This window comes from Notamacropus eugenii, chromosome 2 (genome assembly GCF_028372415.1).
Source record: "Notamacropus eugenii isolate mMacEug1 chromosome 2, mMacEug1.pri_v2, whole genome shotgun sequence".
NCBI classification, from domain to species: domain Eukaryota; kingdom Metazoa; phylum Chordata; class Mammalia; order Diprotodontia; family Macropodidae; genus Notamacropus; species Notamacropus eugenii.
In genome coordinates, this window is record NC_092873.1 from 322548227 (window position 1) to 322573557 (window position 25331).

Genomic DNA, 25331 nt, shown 5'->3' on the forward strand with positions numbered 1-25331 from the left:
TAGTTCCACATACCATTTGGATCCAGACAACATTGTGGAGAAAGATACAAGTACTTGACCATAGATTTGTTTTGTTTTTTAAGTATATAGCAGGACTGACTTAAAAAGAATGGTTTAATATTAGGAAAATATACAACACAGTAAATTATATAAAGGAAAAAATTAAAATAATTATATTAATAAACACAAAAAATGCTTTTGATAAATTATCTATTTGTATTTTTTTTAAAAAAAGCTAAAACATGACAGATTTTTTCTTATGTCAAAAAACAAAATTCAGAGTGAATAAAATCATATCAGCCAGGAGATTTTACTTGTTTAAACAAAGGGAAACAGTTTGGACACTGCTTCAATTCTATATAGCACAGCTTTACATTTTTATAGGTTTAAGGGGTAGAATGGATTAAACAATAGTGGAAAGATACTAGAGATATAACATTTTGCAACTTCTGTGTCATTAGCTGAGAGAATGGGAAAGGGTAGCATTGGTGGCTTCATGAGAGAAGAGGTTCAGAACAGTTGCTGAGGGGAGTATGATAGTCAATTAAGAAAGAATAAAGGGTTGTCTTGCAGTAAAGTCCCAGCTGGGATCTGATAATAGGAGTCTGTAGCAGGCTTAGCTGGTGAGATGGAATGACTTCCTCCAGCTATGTTCCCCATTGTCAGAGAAGCAGCAGAGAAGGTGGATACTGGAAACACCACAATGTTGAGAATGAGCAGATTGTAAACAACATAAAGACAAAAGAGATATGGGAAATTAGAGTTTGATAAATCCAAGATCACAAAAACACTTGGAAAGAGATCATTGGGCTATCAAAAGTATTAGGGAAATTGGATAGTGTTTGTAGAGAAACGTAGCAGCCAAAAATGAAACCAGTCTGCAATGCAGACTCAACTGTAAAGTTTTAGGGAAAGGAATGATGGAAGATTTTGAACAGTATAACCACATAAAACAGAAAGAAACAGCAGAGGGTAAAACTTGGCAAGAAATCAAATTGAGTAAAATTGTGTGTATGTGTGCATGTGCGTGTGTATGTGCGTGTGTGTGTGCATGTGTACGTGTGTGTGTGCGTGTGTGTGTAAAATTTGGGACAAAAAATACAAGTAAAAAATGACTTGGGTCCAGAGTTAAAGAGGAAGAGGAGACTGGCCAAACTGCCTTTAGGAATTTGCAAAATTGCTTTCATGACTCTAAACTTCATCCAGACACAAAGGCCTACCTTTTTTAATATCAATATTTTACTAATCTGTTAAATGGCTACCAGTCACTGAAAAGTATAGTTTCTGAAGAACTTTTAAAATATACCACAGAGGTTAACAGAGAGGTACGTAGTTGGTATGAACAAACTATCACACATTACAAACAAGGAATCATGCCAAAGGAAAGTCAGCATAAAGACTGTCATCTATGAAATAAGTGATTGCAAAAGAAGATGGGGTAATGAATGGCTGTCTTCATGATGTCAGGAGAAAGTAAGGAAGGCCCTAACCAAATTGGGTGGATATCGTGGCAAGCTTCTCGATATGGGCAAGAATCCCATAGTTTGGGCCAAAAAGGGTGGGTTGCAATCAGCAGGATTGAAGGGAATGCTCACTTCAATAGGATCACGGAATCATTTGAATATTTGAGTATCTTTCAACTATCGACCAAATACCACTTTTCAATAGTTTTTATATATTTTAGATGTAAAGGTTTTTTTTCAGATATGCTGTAAATATTGTCCCAACCTGTTTTTCTTTTTCATTACTTTTGTTATATAGAAATTTTTGTTTTCATATAGTTAATCTTGTCCCTAATAACTTATGTCTACTTATTGAATTAAAAAGTCCATCTCCTTTCCACAATCAGAATATTTTATTCCTTTCCTTCCATATTTTTATGGTTGATTTTTCTCTAAAATATTTGTCTCTCATCCAGCCAGAATTCTGTGGGAAATATGGTATAAGGCATGAGTTAATATAGTGTAGGGGGTAGAGGGCTGGTTTTGAAGCCAAGAAGACCAGAGTTCAGGTCCTGCCTCTGAACACATATTGGATATGTGACCCTGGGCAGGTAATTTAACCTTTCAATGCTCTAGACAGCTCTCTAAGACTATAACTTATAGAAAAGTGGTGACTTGTATTGGTGATTCCTTTTCCTGCCATGTTGCAAACCAACTTTCCCAAGCACTTTTGTTAAATAACAAATCCTTTCCCCAGGTTTTCTTTTCTATAGATTTATCAAACAGTAATCTTTTCTATGCCTTTGGTTGGTGATCTGGTACATTTATTCTGTTACAGTGATCTATTTCTTCATGTTTTCTCCAGAATTAGATAATTGTGATAACTACAATATAATGTGTTTTTAAGTCTGCAAGTGCAAAATCACTGTTATCAGCCTTTCTCTTCATTATGTTCATTAAGATTTTTCCTGCTTACTTTTCAGTATGAATTTTATAATGATTTTCTTTCATTCTATGAAGAAGTCACAGGATATGATAATTAGCATTACATTAAATATATAAATTAATTTGGGAAGTATTTTCATTTTTTATCACATTAAACTGACCCATCTATGAACATTGAACATCTCTCCAACTTAAAATTTAAGTCCCTTTTTATTGTGGTCATTATATACTAACCCTTCTTAACTGTAAAATAATACCTCTAAAGTCTTTTTCCTGTTTTCCTGCAACTAATTATAATTTTTAATCCTGTGTCAAATAAAAGCAGTGAGAGTGTGTTCCCTTGCTCTCTTTTTACTGTGAATAGTTTTAATGCTTCATCATTGCATTTTATGTGGTTCTTGCCTTTTTTCCATTAAGGAAAAATTCTTGAATATTTATTCTTTTTAGTGTATTTATCATTAGTGAATATTGGATTTGACCAAAGTTTTTCCCCACATCTGTTGGTTTGCCATTTTCTTCTCCAGCTCATTTTGTAGATGCGGAAATTGAGGCAAACACACAGCTAATAAGTCTCCGAGTTATATTTGAATGCCAGGCCTGGCACTCTGTTCACTGTGCCACCTAGCTGCTTCCATTGTAACCTATTTCTCTTTAAAAGTCCCTTTGGAGTATTGCTTTGTTCCTTTTTTAGGGCTTTTGGTTCAGATCTCTGTCCTTTAGTGTACAGATTCTTTTTTCTTTTTTTGAAAACTGGAACACTCATCCTACTCCCTATCTATTTGTGCCAGGCACACCAGTACCTGATAAAGTAGTTCTCTGGGCCAGACAACATAACTATCAAGGGTAACTAGGTGCTGTCTTGTGGCTATTTTTGATCTTTCATTTTCAGGGTAGAGGTCATTCTCCTTGGAAAGAAAACAGAAACAAAATAAATGAGCCACCCTGCCTCCTTCTTATCAGTGTCACCGTCCTATTCATTCAAAGCAGTGGTCTTGTCACTGAAGTGGCACAGTGCATGGAATATTTCCCTTTTCTTCCCTGGCCTAGACTCAGGAAGACCTGCATTCAAATTTGACCTCAGACACCTAACCTAACCTAACCTAACCTCTGTTTGCCTCAGTTTCCTCAACTGTAAAATGAAGATAATAACAGCACCAACCTCCCAGAGATGCTGTCAAGATCAAATAAGATAATATTTGTCAAGAACTTAGCACAGTGCTTGGCATATAGTAAGTGTTAATAAATGCTTGTTCCTTTCTCATTGTTACCTTTACAACCTGGCCCCCCCAAAAGGCTTTTACACACACACATTCATACCCCTATATATATGTGTGTGTATGTATATATATGTATGTATGTGTGTTTGCATGTATGCATGTACATCCTTTAGACATTCTATGGTTAAGCCAAACTGGTTTTCTTGTTGTTTCTCTTACATGACAATATCTACCACCTCTGTGCCTTTGCACTGGCTATCAACCTCATGCTTATAATATACTCATTCCTTACTCTTTTCTCTTTCTTATAATTTCTAGTTTCCTTCAAGACTCAGATCAAGTGTCATCTTCTACATGAAACCTCTACCAATCATCTCCCCTCCCATCTTCTATGTCTTTATCCCCACCCAAATCACCTTGTTTGTATTTTGCATGTATCTATATATGTATATGCTGTCTCACTCATTAGAATGTATGCTCCATGAGGTCAGAGTCTTTTTCATTTTTGTCTTCCTATCTCCTGTGCTTGACAAAGTAGATGGCACATAGTAGATGCATAATAAATGCTTGATTATTGCTTGTCCTGTTCTCTTACCTAATATAACTAAGGGAAAAAAATACCTTTCTGTTATTCGTAGTTTTACTTCCCAGACTCAGTTCATTTTGAGCTCTTAACACATCTAACACTACTTGTATAAACCATACAGATGTTCATCCTTTGTTATGGGCTCTTCTATTTTCTCTTTATCTTTTTTTAATCAACATTGGTTAGAAACACATTCTAGGCACAAATGAGTTCCCTGTGCATATACATTGTTTTCTTCAAACATTTTTTTTTTCTTTGTTCTAATTGTTTTCCTTTGTATCTTTGTAAGTTCATTCTTGAATGTCCCATTTATCCTGAGCTGACTTCCGCTATAGAATTTTAGTCCTATCTGAATCTTGTGAAATCTCTCTTTTCCAAAATCTAGGACCATGGCTGGTTTTCCTCGCTTCTATCACAAATCCTAGAACGCAGTGATCACTTCCATATCAGAATCTCATTATTTCCACTGCAGCACCCAATTCCTCCCTGTTAATAAGAGTAAGATCCAGTTCAGACTTACTCCTTATTGCTTGCTCCATCTTTTGAAGGATAAAAAGTATCATTGAATTGAGTCAGAAAGTAATTAGCTATTCTGCTTATTCAGAGAGCTCCAGTGCCAGAATAACTGATGTCTCTAGTTGCTACTGTATCTGTAGAAAGTGTATATTTTCCCTGATCACTTTTTCATCTATTTTCCTCTTTCTACCCAGTTAGTATAATGCAACATACCTACTCAATAAACTCTCTATTTTGTCTAAGGTCAAATGCAAACTCTTCTAGTATTGTAAATCCTTTTTAAGCTTACTCCAAACTATCCTTCCAATGATACTATACATTACTTTTCTTTATGAACTCTACCGTCGGGCCAAACTAGCCTCCTTAACATTCACACTCCAGTTCTCATCTGTGTCTTTGCATAGGTTATCTGTCCACAGCGTTTGAATGTTCTTCCTATTCCCTCTGTCTATTAGAATCCCTAGTTTTCTTTAATACTCATGAGAACTTTCCTGGTATTACCAACTGTTGACACCTTTCCCCAAAATTATCTTCTATGTATTCTGTGTTGATTATGTGTGTATATGCACATGTTATCTCTCTTTGGTAGAACGTAAATAACTTGAGGGCAAGAACTATTTTATTTAGTTGATGCTTAATACATGTTTGTTGATTGATTGCCAACATCACTTCTCTTTTTGCCTCCATTGATTTTGATCTAAATATCCTCTACCATGCTTCCCCCTCTGGTTCCTTGATTTCTTTACTTGAGTATAAACTTCTTTAATATACAATGCCTCCCCTCTTTATTTATCTTGTTCCTTTTGAGCCATATTCTATTTGTGGGTTTCATTGTAAATCTCAATAATACTCGTGAAGTCAAACTTATGCCCTTCTAACAAAAGGATCTCTCAGTTCTCTCACTCACTGCCTAAAGGACAGGCATTTGTTTTTGAAGCCACAGGTTTTATTACTTGCTTCTTTCTTGGATTTTGTCTTCTTGGATCTTCTGGAGTTTTCAGTTTCTTACCCAAAACTTCATAGATATTGGCAATACTTTTCTGTTTGTTTGTTTGTTTTTTTCTGGTACTTTCATGGATCACCAGAAGGGTGTAGTTGTAATCTGTTTGATAAGTCTTTGGAGGTTCTCTCTTGTGCCTTGGAGATATGCTCCCTTGTTATCAGGTTAGCAAATTGCTGCCTCAGTCCTTCTGAGGAGAGGGTCACCAACCACCCCTTCTTCACTTCTTCTGACTCTCCCAGGATGATCTATTTCTGGGGTTTCCATTTAATAAAACAAGAACAACTACAACCTTAGCTAACATTTATATAGTGCTTACTATGCGCCAGGGACTGGCTAATCACTTTACAATTATTATGTCATTTGACCTCACAGCAACCTAAGGTAGGTGCTATTATTATTCCCATTTTACAGAAGAGGAAACTCAGAGGTACTTCTCCAGTGTCTACGGCCAGATTTGAACTGATGTCTTTCTGAATCCTGGCCTGGTGTTCAATCATTGAACCACCTAGCTGCCCCATTTAGTGGTTTGCAATGCCCAACAATAGTCCAAGGGAACTATTTCACACTAAAAATGCTTCAATAGTATCTTAGGCAATACATAATTGCAGAATATTATGAGTATATTAAATAATTAATATATAATTAATAATAATATAATTAATATATAAATAAATTAAAACCTGGGGGTTCACAACATATTTTTGTTGTTATTATTTGTTGTTATCAAAAGGGGTTTGCTGAACAAAAAAACACTGGGAGTAAATATTTGCTAAAGGCTGCTACGTATATCATTCCTTTAGAGGATAAGTAGCTGCTTCCTCTTCAGAGCATCTAGGTCCTGATTTTTGGGGGGAAGAGCTTCAGATTTGGGGTTTTTTAATTAATTTATTTCTTTTTAGTTTTCAACATTCATTTCCACAAGATTTTGAGTTCCAAATTTTCTCCCCATCTCTCCCCTCCCCCCACCCAAGACATCATGCATTCTGATTATCCCTTCCCCCAGTCTGCCCTCCCTTCTATCACACCCCTCCCTTCCCTTATCCTCATCTCCTCTATTTTCTTGTAGGGCAAGATAGATTTCTGTATACCATTACCTGTATATCTTATATCAAAGTTGCATGAAAAAACAATTCGCAACACTCATTTTTAAAACTTTGAGTTCCAACTTCTCTCCCTTCCTCCCTCTCCACTGAGAAGGCAAGCAATTCAATATAGGTTATACATGTATAGTTATGCAAAAGACTTCCATAAAAGTCATGTTGTGAAAGACTAACTATATTTCCCTCCATCCTATCCTGCCCCCCATTTATTCTATTGTCTTTTGACCTTGTCCCTCCTCAAAAGTGTTTACTTCTAATTGCCCCCTCCTCTCATGTGCCCTCCCTTCTATCATCCCCCCACACTCCTATCCTCTTCTCTCCTACTTTCCTATAGTGTAAGATAGATTTTCATACCAAATTGAGTGTGCATGGTATTCCCTCCTTAAGCCAAATGTGATGAGAGTAAGCTTGACTTTTTCCCGCTCATCTCCCCCCTTTTTCCCTCCATTGAAAAACTTTTTCTTGCCTTTTTTATGGCAGATAATTTGCCTCATTCCATTTTCCTCTTTCTCCTCCCAATATATTCCTCTCCCACCCCTTAATGTTATTTTTTTAGATATCATCCTTTCCTATTCAACTTACCTTGTGCCCTCTGTCTATATGTATATAATCCCTCCAACTACCCAAGTTGGAGGTAGTTGGAGAAAAGTCTCAAGAATTACAAATATTATCTTTCCATGTAGGAATGTAAACAGTTCAACTTTAGTAAGTCCCTTATGATTTATTTTTCCTGTCTACCTTTTCATGCTTCTCTTGATTCTTGTGTGTGAAAGTCAAATTTTCTATTCGGCTCTGGTCTTTTCATGAAGAATGTTTGAAAGTCCTCTATTTCATTGAATAAACATTTTTTCCCTGAAGTATTATACTCAGTTTATCTGGGTAGGTGATTCTTAGTTTTAATTCTAGCTCCTTTGACTTCTGGAATATCATATTCCAAGACCTTCAGTCCCTTAATGTAGAAGCTGCTAGATTTTGTGTTATCCTGATCGTATTTTCCACAGTACTTGTTTTCTTTCTGGCTGCTTGCAACATTTTCTCCTTGACCTGGGAACTCTGAAATTTGGCTACAATATTCCTAGGAGTTTTTCTTTTGGGATTTCTTTCAGGAGGTGATGGGTAGATTCTTTCAATATTTATTTTATCCTCTGGTTCTAGAATATCAGGGCAGTTTTCCTTGATAATTTCATAAAAGATGATGTCTAGGCTCTTTTATTGATCATGGCTTTCAGGTAATCCCATAATTTTTAAATTGTCTCTCCTGGATCTATTTTTCTAGGTCAGTTGTTTTTCCAATGAGATATTTCACATTGTCTGCTATTTTTCCATTACTTTGGTTTTGCTTTAGAATTTCTTGATTTTTTCATAAAGTCATTAGCTTCCATCTGCTCCATTCTAACCTTTAAGGAATTATTTCCTCCAGTGAGCTTTTGGATCTCCTTTTCCATCTGGCCAATTCTGCTTTTTAGGGCATTGTTCTCATTGGCTTTTTGGATCTCTTTTGCTATTTGGGTTCGTCTGTTTTTTAAAGTGTTATTTTCTTCCACATTTTTTTTTGGTCTCCTTTAGCAAGCAGTTGACTTGCTTTTCATGATTTTCTTGCATCATTCTCATTTCTCTTCTCAATTTTTGCTCTACTTCTCTTACTTGATTTTCAAATTCCTTTTTGAGTTCTTCCAATTCATATTTTTTCTTGGAGGCTTTGGAAGGAGGAACTTTGACTTTGTTTTCATCCATTTGTTTGCTTTGGTCTTCCTTGTCACCAAAGTAAGATTCTATAGTCTGATTCTTTTTCTAGTTTTTGCTCATTTCCCCAGCCATTTACTTGACTTTTGAGCTCTTTGTCAAGGTAATTCTCTGCTTCCAGTGGGGGGTGCACTGTCAGCTGCTCAATCCCCCCCCCACAATCTGTTGGCCTACAGCTCCAGAAAGAGTGGCTGCTGCTGCCAGGGAGGTTCCTCTGCCCCCTCCCACCTCAGCCACCCTGGGCCTGGGGCTTGACCACTCCACTCTCTTGCACTAATTCCACAGGCCTTTTCCATTGACTTTCCAATTTGTCCTCAGTGTTTTCGGGTCCTGAAGTCTGGAAACTGCCACAGGTGTGAGAGATTCAGTCTCCCCAGGGCCTGCTCAGGTCCTGTCTGTGCTGGCATGGCCCACACTCTGCTCCCAGCTTGGCACCATAGACACTTCCCTGTGACTTTCCAGGTTGTTTTGGCCTGGAGATTTGCTTCACTCCATCATTCTGTGGGTTCTGCAGCTCTGGAATTTGTTTAGAGCCATTTTTTACAGGTACTTGGCTGGGTTTGGCAGGAGCGCTCTAAAAAGTCAGTGCTGTTACAAAAATCTTGGCTCCGCCCCAGATTTATTTTTTAGTTCTAAATGGACACTTGTCCTTTTTTTCCCCATTCCTTCCCTCCCTTCCCTCTGTGCAACATCTTTTTGTTCTCCCACTTTCTGGTAAAGGTAAAGTTTTCCCTCCTTAACTTTTTCCTCTCCCCCAATTGAAATAGCCCTTCTGTGTTTTGTTGTTGTTTTAACACTTCATTATTCTTGATCATCTGGAGTATGGAAAGATGTTCACATGCTTTTAACTCCTGTCTTAGGAGGGAAACCAGCTTATACTTGGAACCTTTTTTAGTACCAAGTGGGTCTTTTGGAGAGCTCCATCCTGTGCCTCTGGCAGAGATGGAGGAAGGAGGGACAGAATGAAGCTGAAGCATATAGCACAGAGTCCCAGTCACTTTCATCTACTGGCTATTGTCTGATTCAGAGAAGGAGGTGTGGTAGAGGTTATCGGACCCATATGACTCTGAAGGTAGCAGATAGTCTAGGGTCCTCTAATTTTCTATTTTGTGTGTGTGTGTGTTTCCATTCTGAAATCTTTCCTCATTATTCTTAATAGGGTGAAAGAAGGGGTTTGAATGATTTTTCATAATCAGAGAAGAGGTTTTAGATGAGCTGACTTCCCTGGTTTTCTTACTATTCTGCTATGTTTACTGGTTTCTCTTCATGTTATTGTTTTTTACACGTTTCATAAGCTATTCTTTAATTTCTTACATAAGAAAAAATGCACCTTGTGGTTTAATGGTATGGTTTAATACAAGGATGAACTGGAAAGTGAGAAATTCAGGCTGCTATAACCATGGAACCTGGTACCATGTATATTTTACCCGGCTCTACATCTGCATAATTATATGGTATTTGGAAATCCTAGCTGTCTCTCTTGTACCTCAGGTTAAACATGCACAACTGAAGAAGCAGCAAGAGAAAATGATCCGAGAAATGGAAGCAGCTATCAGCCACAGGGACTCCTTTGTGACTCGGGGAGAAGGTCAAAGTAAAATTGACAAGAAACTACTCACCAGAAACAATTTTCACCATCAACAAATGGAGCTTAGGAAGAAAATCAGAGAAACTCAGAAGGTAGGTAAGGAATGCAACTAAAAGAAGGGAGAAAACTTAAATAGTATTTTTATTTTATATGATATTGACTCAGTTTCTTCTGCTAAATTCCTACTGTGATGCTTCATTGTGGCATGACTTTGGGTTCTCAAAGGAAGTTCTAGCTAGTCCCACCAAGATCAAAAGGCTTTAAGTATCAGCCTGATGACAGACTGTTTTTAGTCTTAGGGAAAGCACAGCTGAGTTTGCAGAGTTTTATTTACAAGTTTGATCCCTACGCGATGGTTCATTTTGTTTTAGGTTTGGATTTTTTGTTTGTTTGTTTGTTTTTGGCTACTCAGGAATCCATCTAATAAGAAATGGAGGGGTTGTGATTTGCATCACTGAAAAGAAGGTGCACACAGATACAGTCATGTATCTTCTGAAATATTTACTCAAGATACAGTATTATTCTGAGAAGACTCATTTGCAAAAATCCTATCTATTTTGCAAAAGAAATTCTTAGGGACAAAAATGATTGTAATGGTAATAGTTAACATTTATATAGTAGTGTTTTAAGGTTTGCAAAACACCTTACATATAATCTCATTTAATTTTCACAATAGCTTGTGAGATAGTTATTATTATTACCCCCATTTTATAAATGAAAAAACTATGGCTGACAGAAGTTAATAGACTTAATCAAGGATACAGAGCTAATAAGAATCAGAGGCAGGATTTAATAAATTCAGGTGAGATCTTCCTTACTCCAAGTTCAGCACTCTGTCCACTGCACTACCTGATGGATTACTTACTCAATAAAACATTCCTCTACAACAAAAAACAATATAAAGAAAGAATAAGAAATTGGTGAAAATATCTATATTAAGTATACCAGGTTAAAAATTTTATATCTAAAATCCATAAGAAGCTATTAAAAATATTCAAAGGCAACGACAATCCCTAGTGAACAGAATTCAAAAGATATGAAGAGACAGTTTACAAAGGAGGAAACATTGTAAATAACCTCTAGAAATAATACTAAGCTTTACTAATATTCAAAGAGATCTAAATTAAAACAATTTTGATATACTACCGTATACCCTATAGATTGCCAAAAATAATTAAAAGTACTTTGCGAGGTTTGGGGGAAAGGTATTTTTATTCACTTTTGCTTTGGTTGCAAAGTGGTATAACTTTTTAAGGAAGCAATCTGGCAGGATCCAACCCCATTTGGGGTTTTCTTGGCAAAGTTACTGGAGTAGTTTTCCATTTCCTTCTCCAGTTCATTTTACAGATGAAGAAACTGAGGCAAACAGGGTTAAGTGACTTGCCCAAGGTCACACAACTACTGTCAGGAGTCTGGGGCTAGTTGTAACTCAGGTCCTCCTGACTCCAGGACTGGTGCTCTATCCACTGCGCCACCTAGAGGCCCAATATCCAATCTTTTTAGAAAACAATCTGGCAGGACGCAAGAAAAGTTACAAAAGTAATAATAGCCATGAATCCTATTGAAGCCATTAATTCTGTTGAAGTATTCCTATCCATTATTTCCATTGCTGGGAATGGTTCTTGAGAACAGATCCCAAAATTTGAAATAGTTTTAGAAAGAAATGTATTCGGTCATTTGGTAGAGGAAAGTGAGCCAATAAGGAGGTGGAACTCCCTCTTTCCAGCTCTGAAAGGTTTATATTAGGATTACATTACATTGGAATTTAGACAAGGGTGCCCAGCACAGGGACCACACAAGCTAAAACACAGAGGAATCCCAAACACAAATTTGAATGGATGCATCATAAGTCCTAGGTATGGTAAACCAAAACAAGAATGATTTGGATAAACCCAGGACCTGGAGGACACCTTGTAGTCATTTCCGCCATTCCAAGAGAGTTACTGGGGTCAGGCAACATTCTGGGTGTTGCCTTAATCACATTTAAACAGTGTGATAACTTTTCCAAACAACATAATAAATAATTTCCCCTAGAAATTACTCCTTTGGGGCTTTCCCAAGCCCAACATTCTCATATTAGTGAAAGCATAATTACAGAAACAAAAAGCTGGGTTAAAGTGTGAAAGGGAGTTCATTAAAACAACATGAATCAATGAAGTGTCTTCCTCATTATCCATCTTGTCTAAAGCTTGATATAATTCATTTAAGGAAGGGCAGGGGACACTTTAGTGACAAAGTTTTTCCAGTGTCTCATTGGGGGATCAATCTGAGTTAAGTTTCAGGAGTTGTAAGTCAAGGGACTTAAACTTATAATAGAAAACAAAGTATACTGTAACCATGAGTATCAAAAGAACCACAATCCCATGTTTCCTTCAATATCATAAAAGTTGAACGTAGTTAAGTAGAATCAAACCTTGTTGAACAGACTCTATGGGTAAACTAAGTCAGGTTACAGATTAAACTACATCACAGGGTTCATAATAGATTGATTTAAGAGAGAAAATTTTTATATCATCAAGGTAACCAAGAAAAACTAAGTGTCAGGGAAATCCTCTCATACAGTTAGTTAGGGAGCTTCAAATTTCCCTTTGCTTCTACTTGAGGAACATCAAACAGTTAACACAGTTCATAAGTCAGATTTTGGTAGAGTGAGGTTACTATAAACAGAAGACTTTCAATTAACCAAAAAATTGCAGGAGGAATGGCCTTGATCCCCAAATAATAAATAAAAAGGAATTAAGGCATATCCCTCTTCCAGGCAAACATAAAAACCATGAAATAAAAAAGCCAAGTAATACAATAATGATCATATAGATGAAATAGTATCAAGTCTCCTTGAAGGCCACTTCCAATGTCTCCTCAATCAGCACATTTCATCTTGAGTCACAGAGGTCCCCATGTGTCTGTCTGGTCCCTGGAAACATCTTCACTTGGAAATTCTGAAACAGGTCTTGTTCTCAGGGCAGCTCTGGAGGGCGCTCCTCCTAGTGGATGCGCTTCATTGATTCCAAGTCACTTGCAGAGATTCCCTGGGTAATTCTGCTAAAGTCTTGCAGGAACAAGACTCAATATAATTTTGTATGACATCTTAAATTTAGAAGTTTTGGAAATAGTTATTGGAAAATGAGTTCATGTGGTTAAAAACCATCTCAAACTTTTTAGAGCTAAGCCTATTAACAACAGAGCTATAAGAAAAACATCAGACTGCTGCTGTTATTTACTTGCCTAGTCATGTCTGGCTCCTCATGACACCACTCTGAGGTTTCCTTGGCAAAGATAATGGACTGGTTTGCCATTTCCTTCTCCAGTGGATTAAGGCAAACAGAGGTTAAGTGACTTGCCTGGAGTCAGATTAATTAAGTGTGTGACACTGGATTTGAACTAACTTCTTTGAAGTCTTCCTGACCTCAGTCCCAGGGTTCTGTCCATGAGCCACCTAGCTGCCAAACTAGAAACCTACAATTCACCTCAAAGGTTAGAGAATTTCAGGGGGTTTTTTCCTTAATAGTATTTTATTTTTTTCCAATTGCTTGTAGTTTTCAACATTCATTTTTATAAAATTTTGAGTTCCAAATTTTTCTTCTCTCTCTCCCTTCCCTCTGCCCTCCCTAAGACAGCAAGCAATCTGATATAGGTTATATATGTACAATCATGTTAAACATACTTCTATATTAGTCATATTGTGAAAGAAGAATCAGAACAAAAAGGGAAAACCACAAGAAAGAAAAAAAAACCAAAAACAAGAGAAAATTGTACGTTTCGATGTGCATTCAGACTCCATAGTTCTTCCTCTGGATGTGATTAGCATTTTCCATCGCTAGTCTTTTGGAATTATGTTGAATGCAATGATACTGCCGAGAAGAACTATGTCTGTCATTGTTAATCACCACACAAGGTTTCTGCTACTGTATACAATCTTCTCCTGGTTCTATTCACTTCATTCAGCATGAGTTTATGTAAGTCTTTCCAGGTTTTTCTGAAATCTGCCTGCTCATCACTTCTTATAGCACATATTCCATTACATTTATATACCGCAACCTGTTCAGCCATCCCTCCATTGATGGGCATCCCCTCAATTTCCCACTCTTTGCCAACAGAAAAAGAGTAGCTATAAATATTTTTGTTCATGTGAGTCCTTTTCCCTTTTTTATGGTCTCTTTCGGATACAGACCTAATAGTGATACTGTTAAATCAAAAGAATTTCAGTTTTTACATAAAACTTGTTCTTTCTATTTTCACTTGAACCCTGTACCTGTACCTGATATGGACAATGTCACTGACACATTAAAGGAAGAATCTTGAAAAGGCTGAAAAATAATGGCTACTATAAGTCTCCAGACTAACAGATATCCATTTTGCTGACTAACTCCTAAGGCAGAAATGAAATTTTGGAATGTAAGGTCTATTGTTACTAAGTTGGCTCAAAGCTGTAACTTCAATACATATTATTTATTAATGGGCACAGTTTCATAATTTTCATAACCAATGGCCAAACAATATCATATAAAACTCACTTTTTATTATAAGCAAACTTGTAAGTCACTTTGGCTGGGAGCAGTCCTAGTTTCTCATACTTAAAAATTAGAACTATATTCTGTCAACTGGGTTGATAAGATTTTATGACTGCCCAAATAGAAAGTCCCAACAACTCCACAGATAAGGGCAACTCAAGAGGTCTTTGCTACTTCCCCCCTCAAAAATTGTAAGCTATTGTTATCAATTTTAAAGCAAAGTATAGTCAATTAAATACTTAACAGTTTTCAAACATTGTGACCACATTCTTTAACAGCTCAATTCATAATCTAACAGCTCCAGATTTTAAAAAGAAGTCACTTTTCTAATGAAACAATCACTACACTCTCTGAGTATCATTTTTCAAGTTAACAGCATTTTTTTATACAATGGTTTGCCAAAATTACAATGCAAGAAAAATTAGAAGCCTAATAATAGCATTAAACAATATTATGTATTTTTAAAACATAAACTGAAACTCTTTATCAATCAAATAATATCAATTCATTTGAATGCATTTCTGAATCCTCTCATATAGAAAATCACCTTTTATCCACTTGGCTTTCTATACCAATTATATTAAAATCAGTATAGAGTGATTACACTTAATTAATATAATAATAGTTAATATTTATAAAGTACTTATCATGTGCTAGACACTGTGCTAAGCAGTTTACAACTTATTTCACTGGATCCTTAGGATGTCGGTGCCATTATTATCTTACAGATGAGGGAAATGAGGCAAACAGGTAAAGTAACTTCCTTAAAGTCACGCAGCTAATAAATTTCTGAGACCAAATCTGAACTCAGGTTTTCCTGATCCACGTAGTTTCCAACCATATTGCCTTAATGCCAGCTATTTAATGTATTTTGCATTAAGTTCTGATTTACCACAATTATACTAACAGGAGAACACATTTCACTGTAAATGAGACCACATTATAATTTGGTTTCAGGACAAATTTCAACCAAATCAAATCTGGATTTGTAATTACAAATGGCAATATTCAAAATCTCAATTTTCCCAAGGGCTATTAGCTGCTAGCAGCCCAAATTTCAGAGTCCATTGCTTTCGGTTAGCTCACTTTCAAAGATTCATAGTGATAGTTTCCTATTTCTATCCCCCTCATTTTGGAGTCCATGAGGCTCTGATGATTGGAACATGCCCTTTTAATGGTCCTTCAAGGACAGATTTTTAGTATGCATACTCATATAATTTCACACCACAAATTTATTTCTATTGTTTCCATTTAGTAAATGTTATAACTTGATAGAATATTGTCTATCTAAAATTGCTAATAGGCACTCCCCTTAAAAGTTTGACAAATCTGTCTAATCTTAGTGGAATAAGGAACCTTCTTAAACTTCCTTTCAAAACTTGCAACCTTTGATTTTCAAATCTTCCAATTCACATTAACTTTCCATCCATTGTTCTTCTATCTCTACTTACTTAAACCTTCTCTTGCAAATTTTTTTCCTTTTAGTGGATTTTGATTACAGACTGCCATCATTGAAACTAACCTTTCATTTTACACTGATCCTTCACTTCTCTTTACCTTTGCTACTTTTTTTAAGTCCATCTCATCTTATTTCCCAATCATATTCTAATCTAATATTCCACTGAATCTTTCCTGTACAGATCCCTTTTACAATACCAATTAATTGCTATACTTCCACTTTGGGAATTGAATAGTCTACTTCAATTTAGATGACTTTGCTACTAGTTTACTTTAAAAAATAAATTCTGTTGAATCAATCAAGCTTCAGTTCTGCTTATTCTCTAGTAGGTGAAGTTGCCTTCAACTAGAATAATACATCTATCCCCCTCCAGGAAGAAGAGTGTGAGGTATGTGCTGTTTACATCTTAATCCTACCTGCAAACCTCCAAAACCTCACTAAGATATAATTAGGAAATTTACAGTAAAGATATTACATTTAAGTAACAAATTTTAGTTTGGAATTAGTTTATAATGCCATACATTTGTACAAACCAGGAAAAAGGATTTCTTTCCTTTTCTTGTCTGTCTTTATCTCTACCATCTCCAACCTGGACAGAGTTGTGAAGTCAGAGAGAAAGAAAAAAATCTCCCAATATTCCTCCATATCTCCCACCAAAAGTCTAAACAAAATGTCAGAGTTAGTTCCTGATCAATATTACAGATAGCTGGGAGAGCTGTTTTAAGACTTCATTAGTTTTCCCCACCCTTTCAAGCTCCCTTTCTATGCAGTCTTACAGGAGATTTTTATGGATGAAGAGGTGTTCCCCCTTCAAAGTTCTCCCTGGTAAATGAGACCTTGTATGTCCTAGAGAACTTTCAAAGTAGAAGCCCCAATCAAAACCCACCTCACTCCTGTCAAATTCAAGTTTCCCTCATTAACCTGGGGCCATCTTAAGTGAATGAGTGTATAACTAATGCCCATGTTCACAAGGATATCTAAGTGGTTACTAGCCAGTCACTGACCAGGTATCTAGGGAAAGTTGAGGAGAAAGACAAGAATTAAAAAAAGAAAGAGAAAAAAGGAAAAAGTTCTGCCAAATGACCTCCATCCTAATTTTAACTAAATTTTTCATTTTTAACAGCTGCTTACCAAACCCTTGCATGAAGAAAGGGATTGCTCATTAGGGAGGCCTGGGCAAATTCTAACCCCACTTGAGTCTGTCCATGGGCTAAGGCCAAGTATGATCCCTTAATTTTCTGGACAGTAAGAGTTAGGGTCTGGACTGTGTCCAACCTAAATCTAAAGGGACTTACCAGTTTCTCACTCTATTTTTTGTCATCCTGTGTTGGTCAATTCTGCCCATACTCAAACCTAGAATCACAGAGGCTCAGCTTTCATGGTCTGGGAGAACCTTTGGATTTAGTTCATTTAAGTGACTAAATAAACCACCACTACCACCATTTTGTTGTTTGTGAGAACAAACCCCAAAATCTGAAATAGTTTTAGGAAGAAATTTATTAGGCCATTTGGCAGAGGGAAATGAGCCATTAAGGAGGTGTGACTCCCTCTTGTTCAGCCTCTGGAAGGTTTATATTATATGAAATTTAGGCAAGGGTGCCCAGCATAGGAAAAACATGAACCACACAAGCCAAAACAGAAAGGAACCCCAAACACAAACTTAGGTGTACCCATCACAAGTCCTGAGTGTGATAATCCAAAACCAGAATGATTTGGGCAGATCCAGGACCTGGAGAAACCCAAAATACCTCATAGCCATCTCCAGCATTCCTAGAGAGAGTCACTGTCTGATGAGATTCTGGTTGTGGACAATCTTCAGTCACATAATGTTGGATTTAAACAGTATAATAATTTTCCAAACAATATCTTAAATCATCTTTCTAACCGAATATACCCTGAACGCATTATTTTTAAGGATTATTTGTCCAAAGATATTTACAGTATTAGTATTCAGAATTGGGGGGAAAAAAACTAACTAATCTAATATCCAACAATGGAAAATAGCTAAATAAATTATGGTAGATGGAATAGCATGTAGGAACTTGGATTCAAGTTTCAGCTCTAACATTAGCTAGTTGTGGTCTTAGGCAAATCACCTTTCTGGAACTCAGTTTCCTCATCCATAAAATGAAGAGATTGAACTAGATGTTCGTTGAGATACCTCCACACCTAACATTCTATGATTCTGTAAGCGGGAGGCTCAAGGATTTGAAAATGTCCAAGGTAAACCATTCAATTGTAGTATCACAGCAAATAAAGTCAATCACTCAGTATTGTGTTCAGTACTCATATTAATAAGAAATTATACTATACACACACATTTTTGTTATATCAAACAGTTATTTGGAGGACTATCGACTGATAAAGAGATCTCTATCAATCAAGTGTCCTACTTCAACAAAAGAAGTCTAAGTCTTGATTAGTTTTTTTTAAAAAATATCCTTCTCCTTTTAAATTTTGAGTTCAAAATTCTCTCCCTCCTTCCCACACCCACTGAGAAAGTCAAGCAACATGATGTCAGTTATACTTGTGAATCATGCAAAACATATTTCCATATTAGACATATTTCAAAAAGAAGAAAGAAAATTAAGAGAGAAAATTATACTTCAGTTTGCACTCAGAGTTTACTTTCTGGAGGTGGATGGTATTTTTTAATCACAAGTCCTTTGTAATTGTCTTGGATCATTGTCTTGATCGGAGTAGCTATGCCTTTCACAGCTGATCATCATTACAACATTGCTATTACTGTGCACAATGATCTCCCACTTCTCACTTCACTTTGCATCAGTTCATACAGGTCTCATCATGTTTTTATGAAACCACCCCACTCAATCATTTCTTATAGCACAATAGTACTCCATCACAATCATATGGCACAGCTTGTTCAGCCATTTCCCAATTGATGAGTGTACCCTCAATTTCTTATTCTTTGCAACCACAAAAAGAACTGCTATAAATATTTTTGTACATATAAAACCTTTTCCTTTTTCTTTGATCTCTTTGGGATACAGACCTAGTAGTGGTATTGCTAGTTCAAAGTGTATGCACAGGTTTATAGCCCTTTCAGCATAATTCATGTATACTCTCATGGAAACACTTCCGGAAAGTTCTAGAAATTACCTCACCCTAGAGAGTTTACATTAATGTTACAGATCAAGAACAGAATGTTTCTCAAAGAGAAGGAGAAAACAAGTCAAAAATGCAATTTGTGGTGTTAGATTATAACAGTAAAGTTTCAAGGACTTCTTTGATAAGATAAAGATATTGCAAATCATGACTATTCAGTTAACAGTAGCTTTAAGAGAACAGATTTCATTTTGTCTAGTTGTCTAAAAAGAGTATCATCTGTTATCTTGCTATGCATCCCATTATTTGCACAGACACTTTCGTTTTGAGAAGAAACTAGTAGTTTTTAAAAATGTAACAGTCTAATAAATTTTGGCTAAAGTTTATATATTACTTAATTTCAATTATCTATAAATTTAAGACCATAAGATTTTGCTTCCATAATCTATGACTCTGTGCCATTTGGGTACAATAGAATCTCAAATTTCACTAGGCACTAGTTCTTTAATTTCACTGCCTGCCTCAACTCTCCCTCCACTTTAATCCATTCTCCATTCAGCCACTAAAGTGACTTTTCCCAAAATGAAGCTCTGATCATGGCATCACTACTCCATCCCACCCATCACTCAATAAACTCCAGTTTTGTATTTGCTCCAAGAGCAAATACAAAATGTTCTGTTTGGCATTCGAAATTCTTCATAACTAAGCCACCCTCCTACCTTTCTTATTCCCCTTTAGGCAGCTAGGTGGGCTTAGTGGATAGAATGTTGAGCTTGGAGTCAGGATGAACAGTTCAGATCTGACCTCAAACATGTTAGCTTTGTAATCTTGGGCAAGTCATTTTTAATGTCTCATGGCCTCAGTTTCCATACCTATACTGTTGTGCAGTCGGTTTATTCATGTCCAACTCTTTGCCACCCCATTTGGGGTTTTATTTGCAAAGATACTGGAGAGGCTTGTCATTTACTTCTCCAGCTCATTTTATAGATGAAGGATTTGAGGCATTTTTCTCTGAGGCTTTGCGAAGTTGTTGTCTTCTGTTTATGTCTTGAACTTCTCTGTCATCATAGTAGTTCTTTATGGTGGGGTTCTTTTTTTGTGCTTATTCCTCTAGCCTATTTTTTGACTTTGGACGTTATATTATAGTTGGACTCTATTTACCTCTGGGGAGGTGGTGATGTCTGGCCTGAGTCTTATTCTGACTTTCTGCTGTTTTCATAACTCAGTATGAGGGCCTGAAAGTTTTCAGTGCTTCCATACTAGTGTCATCTGGGGAGAGGTTTGTTCACTGCTAGTAAGAACTAGTTCCTGATCCAGATTTGGGTCTGTTGGGGTTGTATGGGTTGAGTTTCAGTAGACTGCTATTGGACTCATTTACTCTTAGCCTGCTGAGAGATTCTGTAGCTTCAAAGTCACTGAACTGCTTGACTCCCCTTTGGTGTTGGTTTTCCTGACCTGATTATTCTACTACAGGCATTATGTGTTGGGCTAAAGGTTAGAAATGAGTCCGTTCTACTCTTGAGCTCAGTCATACACTTAAATTTTTGGAACTTATTTCTTCCTCTGTAACAGCTAGGACCTCTGGGACATGACTGCTCCTTTCCACACTGAGTAATGGGTGACAGAGTTGCCAGCTGGCACACCTTCCTATTCTCAGTGCTGTTTCAGGAGTCCCTTGGGACCCCATTTCTTCCAGCCTTGATGTTCAGTCTTACTTTCTTTACTGTCCCTGGCTGCTAGAATGTCCCCCCAACACTACCTCTGCTATCTCTGCTGTTGCTGTGCTCCAATTCTGACCAGCACCACCTCAGCTTTTGAAGACCTCTCTGTTTTCCTAAGATGCTATGGGGCTAGAAAATGACTCATTGTGACTTTTTCTTGGCTTTCCCAATCAGAACTTGGTACAACATATTTTTTAGATTGATGTGGAAGAGGTGTGTTGGATGAGCTGGGCAAAAATGATTCCTCTCACTCCACCATCTTGACTCCTCCACCTCTCAGTAACTTTCAAATCAGTTTATCAATCTCTATAATCTCATTTCAAATCTGTCTCTCTCCTCTAGACCACTGCCAATCAAACAACAAGTATCTCTGAAGTATCTTCTATCTGCTGAGTATTGTGTTATGTGCTGTAAATACAAAGGCAAAAATGAAAATGTCACTTTCCTCTCTAGGAGTTTTTATTCTATTGAAGAAATAACTGAAAATAAAGATATAACATATGCATGTCATGCATATGTATATGTAAGGTATACAAAGTAATTTCTAGGAGAGGCACTAGTAACTAGGGTCATCAGGAAAAGTCTTACATCAGAGGTATATTTCTAAGAAAGCTAGAGATTCTAAGAGACAGAGGTGACAGCATTTGGATCATAAGAGGCAACCTGTACAAAGGGGAAGGAATAAACATTTATACAGTGCCTACTATGTGCTAGGCACTTTTCACAAATATTATCTCATTTTATCCGCACAACAACCTTGTGAGGTATGTGTTCTTATTATACCTAATTTATAATTGGGGAAACTGAGGCAGACAAAGGTTAAATGACTTGCCCAGGTTCACATAGCTGGTAAGTACCTGAGGCCAGATTTGAACTCAGGAAGATGAATCTTCCTGACTCCAGACCTGGTACTATATCTACTGTGCTACTTGGCTGCCCCCTCCTAGGTTCGTACTGAATAAAATTCATGCCTACTGAATAAAATTCCAAGTTCATCTGTCTGGCATTCCAAGTTCCTAAAGCAAACATCAATCTACCTCTTCAGGTTTCTCTCTTATTAATCCTTTCCACCTGCTCCACTTTCTACCTATTCAGTCATACTGGATAGTTCTGTCCTTTGAACACATATTGCAATCTCCCAACCCTGTTCCTTTCCCCAAGCACCTATGCCTAGAATGCACTCTCTCCTCATTCTTTAAAGTCCTTCTCAAATGCTACTTCTTTCTCCTCGATGATTTTTACTCCTTTAATGTCATATAGCCCTTTATTTAGCAAACCTCTATTGCATTTATATTATGTATTATGCCCAGTCATAAAATAAGTATTTATTAAGCACCTGTTATGGGCCAGGTACTGTGCTAAGTACTGGTGATACAGAGAAAGGAAAAAGGAAAAAAAAAAGACAGTTCTAGCTCTCAGTAGTTAACTATGCTTAAATCTCATTCTCCTCCAAGACTGAAGATTCCATGAGGGTAAGGATGGCACCCTAATAATAACAACTGACATTTATGGAGTATCCTAAGGTTTGCAAAGTACTTTATATTATTTTATTTAATCCTCATAGCAACTTTATAAAGTAATAACTAGGGGGGCGGAGCCAAGATGGCAGAGTAGAAAGACACACATACACTAGCTCTGAACCCACAGCCCATAAAATATCTGTAAAAAAGAACTCCCAACAAATTCTGGAGCAGCAGAAGCCACAGAACAACAGAGCAGATGAGATTTCTGTTCCAGAGAGCCTGAAAACCTCTCGCAAAAGGCCCTTCGCACTGCGGACCTGGAGCCGAGGCCAGCCCTTCCAAGCGGGCTTCAGGGACGGAATCTCCAGCAGCCACGCAGGTCCCTCCACCCACAGGTGACAAGGGTCGGTGAGAGGGTCTCTTTGGTGGGTCGAGAGGGGAGTGGGGTACCCCCATAACTCAGGCCCCCTTGGGAGGCAGCAGCAGAGGCGGGAGCAGACCAGGGCTCCCCAAGCAGGCAGGAGCCCAGATCCATTGTTGAAGGTCTCTGCATAAACCCCCTGAGGGAACTGAGCCCCTGAGGAGGCCCTGTCCCCACCTGAGCACCTGAACTTGATCTCACACTGAATAGCAGCCCTGCCCCTGCCAAAAGCCCTGAGGCTGGGAAGCAGCATTTGAATCTCAGACCCCAAGCACTGGCTGGGTGGATCTGGAGGCCAAGTGGGTGTGAAGAGAATATTCAGAAGTCAAGTCACTGGCTGGGAAAATGCCCAGAAAAGGGAAAAAAAATAAGACTATAGAAGGTTACTTTCTTGGTGAACAGGTATTTCCTCCTTTCCTTTCTGATGAGGAAGAACAATGCTTACCATCAGGGAAAGACACAGAAGTCAAGGCTTCTGTATCCCACACATCCAAAATAAATATACCATGGGCTCAGGCCATGGAAGAGCTCAAAAAGGATTTTGAAAATCAAGTTAGAGAGGTGGAGGAAAAACTGGGAAGAGCAATGAGAGACGTGCAAGCAAAGCATGAAAAACAAGTAAACACCCTGCTAAAGGAGACCCCAAAAAATGCTGAAGAAAATAACACCTTGAAAAATAGGCTAACTCAACTGGCAAAAGAGGTTCAAAACGCCAATGAGGAGAAGAATGCTTTCAAAAGCAGAATTAGCCAAATGGAAAAGGAGATTCAAAAGCTCACTGAAGAAAATAGTTCTTTCAAAATTAGAATGGAACAGATGGAGGCTAATGATCTTATGAGAAACCAAGAAATCACAAAACAAAACCAAAAGAATGAAAAAATGGAAGATAATGTGAAATATCTCATTGGAAAAACAACTGACCTGGAAAATAGATCCAGGAGAGACAATTTAAAAATTATGCGACTATCTGAAAGCCATGATCAAAAAAAAGAGCCTAGACATCATCTTTCATGAAATTATCAAGGAAAACTGCCCTGAGATTCTAGAACCAGAGGGCAAAATAAGTATTTAAGGAATCCACAGATCACCACCTGAAAGAGATCCAAAAAGAGAAACTCCTAGGAACATTGTGGCCAAATTCCAGAGTTCCCAGGTCAAGGAGAAAATATTGCAAGCAGCTAGAAAGAAACAATTCAAGTATTGTGGAAATACAATCAGGATAACACAAGATCTAGCAGCTTCTACATTAAGGGATCAAAGGGCATGGAACAGGATATTCCAGAAGTCAAAAGAACTAGGATTAAAACCAAGAATCACCTACCCAGCAAAACTGAGTATAATACTTCAGGGGAAAAATTGGTCTTTCAATGAAATAGAGGACTTTCAAGCATTCTTGATGAAAAGAACAGAGCTGAAAAGAAAATTTGACTTTCAAACACAAGAATCAAGAGAAGCATGAAAAGGTAAAAAGCAAAGAGAAGTCATAAGGGACTTACTAAAGTTGAACTGTTTACATTCCTACATGGAAAGACAATATTTGTAACTCTTGAAACTATTCAGTATTTGGGTACTGGGTGGGATTACACACACACACACACACATGCACACGTACACGCACACACACATAGAGACAGAGTGCACAGAGTGAATTGAAAAGGATGGGATCATATCTTAAATAATGAAATCAAGCAGTGAGAGAGAAATATATTGGGACGAGAAAGGGAGAAATGGAATGGGGCAAATTATCTCTCATAAAAGAGGTAAGCAAAAGACTTTTTAGTGGAGGGAAAAAGAGGGGAGGTGAGAGAAAAACATGAAGTTTACTCTCATCACATTCCACTAAAGGAAGGAATAAAATGCACACTCATTTTGGTATGAAAACCTATCTTACAATACAGGAAAGTGGGGGATAAGGGGATAAGCAGGGTGGGGGGGATGATAGAAGGGAGGGCATGGGGAGTAGAGTGCAATTTGAGGTTGACACTCATGGGGAGGGACAGGATCAAAAGAGAGAATAGAAGTAATGGGGGACAGGATAGGATGGAGGGAAATATAGTTAGTCTGATACAACACGACTATTATGGAAGTCATTTGCAAAACTACACAGATTTGGCCTATATTGAATTGCTTGCCTTCCAAAGGGAAGGGGTGGGGAGGGAGGGAGGAAAAGAAGTTGGAACTCAAAGTTTTAGGAACAACTGTCAAGTACTGTTCTTGCCACTAGGAAATAAGAAATACAGGTAAAGGGGTATAGAAAGTTATTTGGCCCTACAGGACAAAAAAGAAGATGGAGACAAGGGCAGAGAGGGATGATAGAAGAGAGAGCAGATTGGTGATAGGGGCAATTAGAATGCTCAGTGTTTTGGGGTGGGGGGAGGGGACAAAAGGGGAGAAAATTTGGAACCCAAAATTTTGTGAAAATGAATGTTAAAAGTTAAATAAATTAATTTAAAAAAATAAAGTAAAATAAAATAATAACTAAAGGTTATATTAGTCCCATATTAAAGTGAAGAAATTGAGTATAGAGTATATTTAACTAACTTGCCCCAA

The 25331-nt window shown here is 37.3% G+C and overlaps 1 protein-coding gene across 1 annotated transcript in view; it reads left to right on the plus strand.

Annotated features, from left to right (window-relative positions):
- Nucleotides 1–25331, plus strand: part of CCDC40 (coiled-coil domain 40 molecular ruler complex subunit) — a 102969-nt gene that overhangs the window by 67555 nt on the left and 10083 nt on the right. The window contains exon 18 of the mRNA XM_072645227.1: nt 10044–10232. Within this exon, the coding sequence (XP_072501328.1) occupies nt 10044–10232 (189 nt within the window). The remainder of the gene's footprint in view (nt 1–10043; nt 10233–25331) is intronic.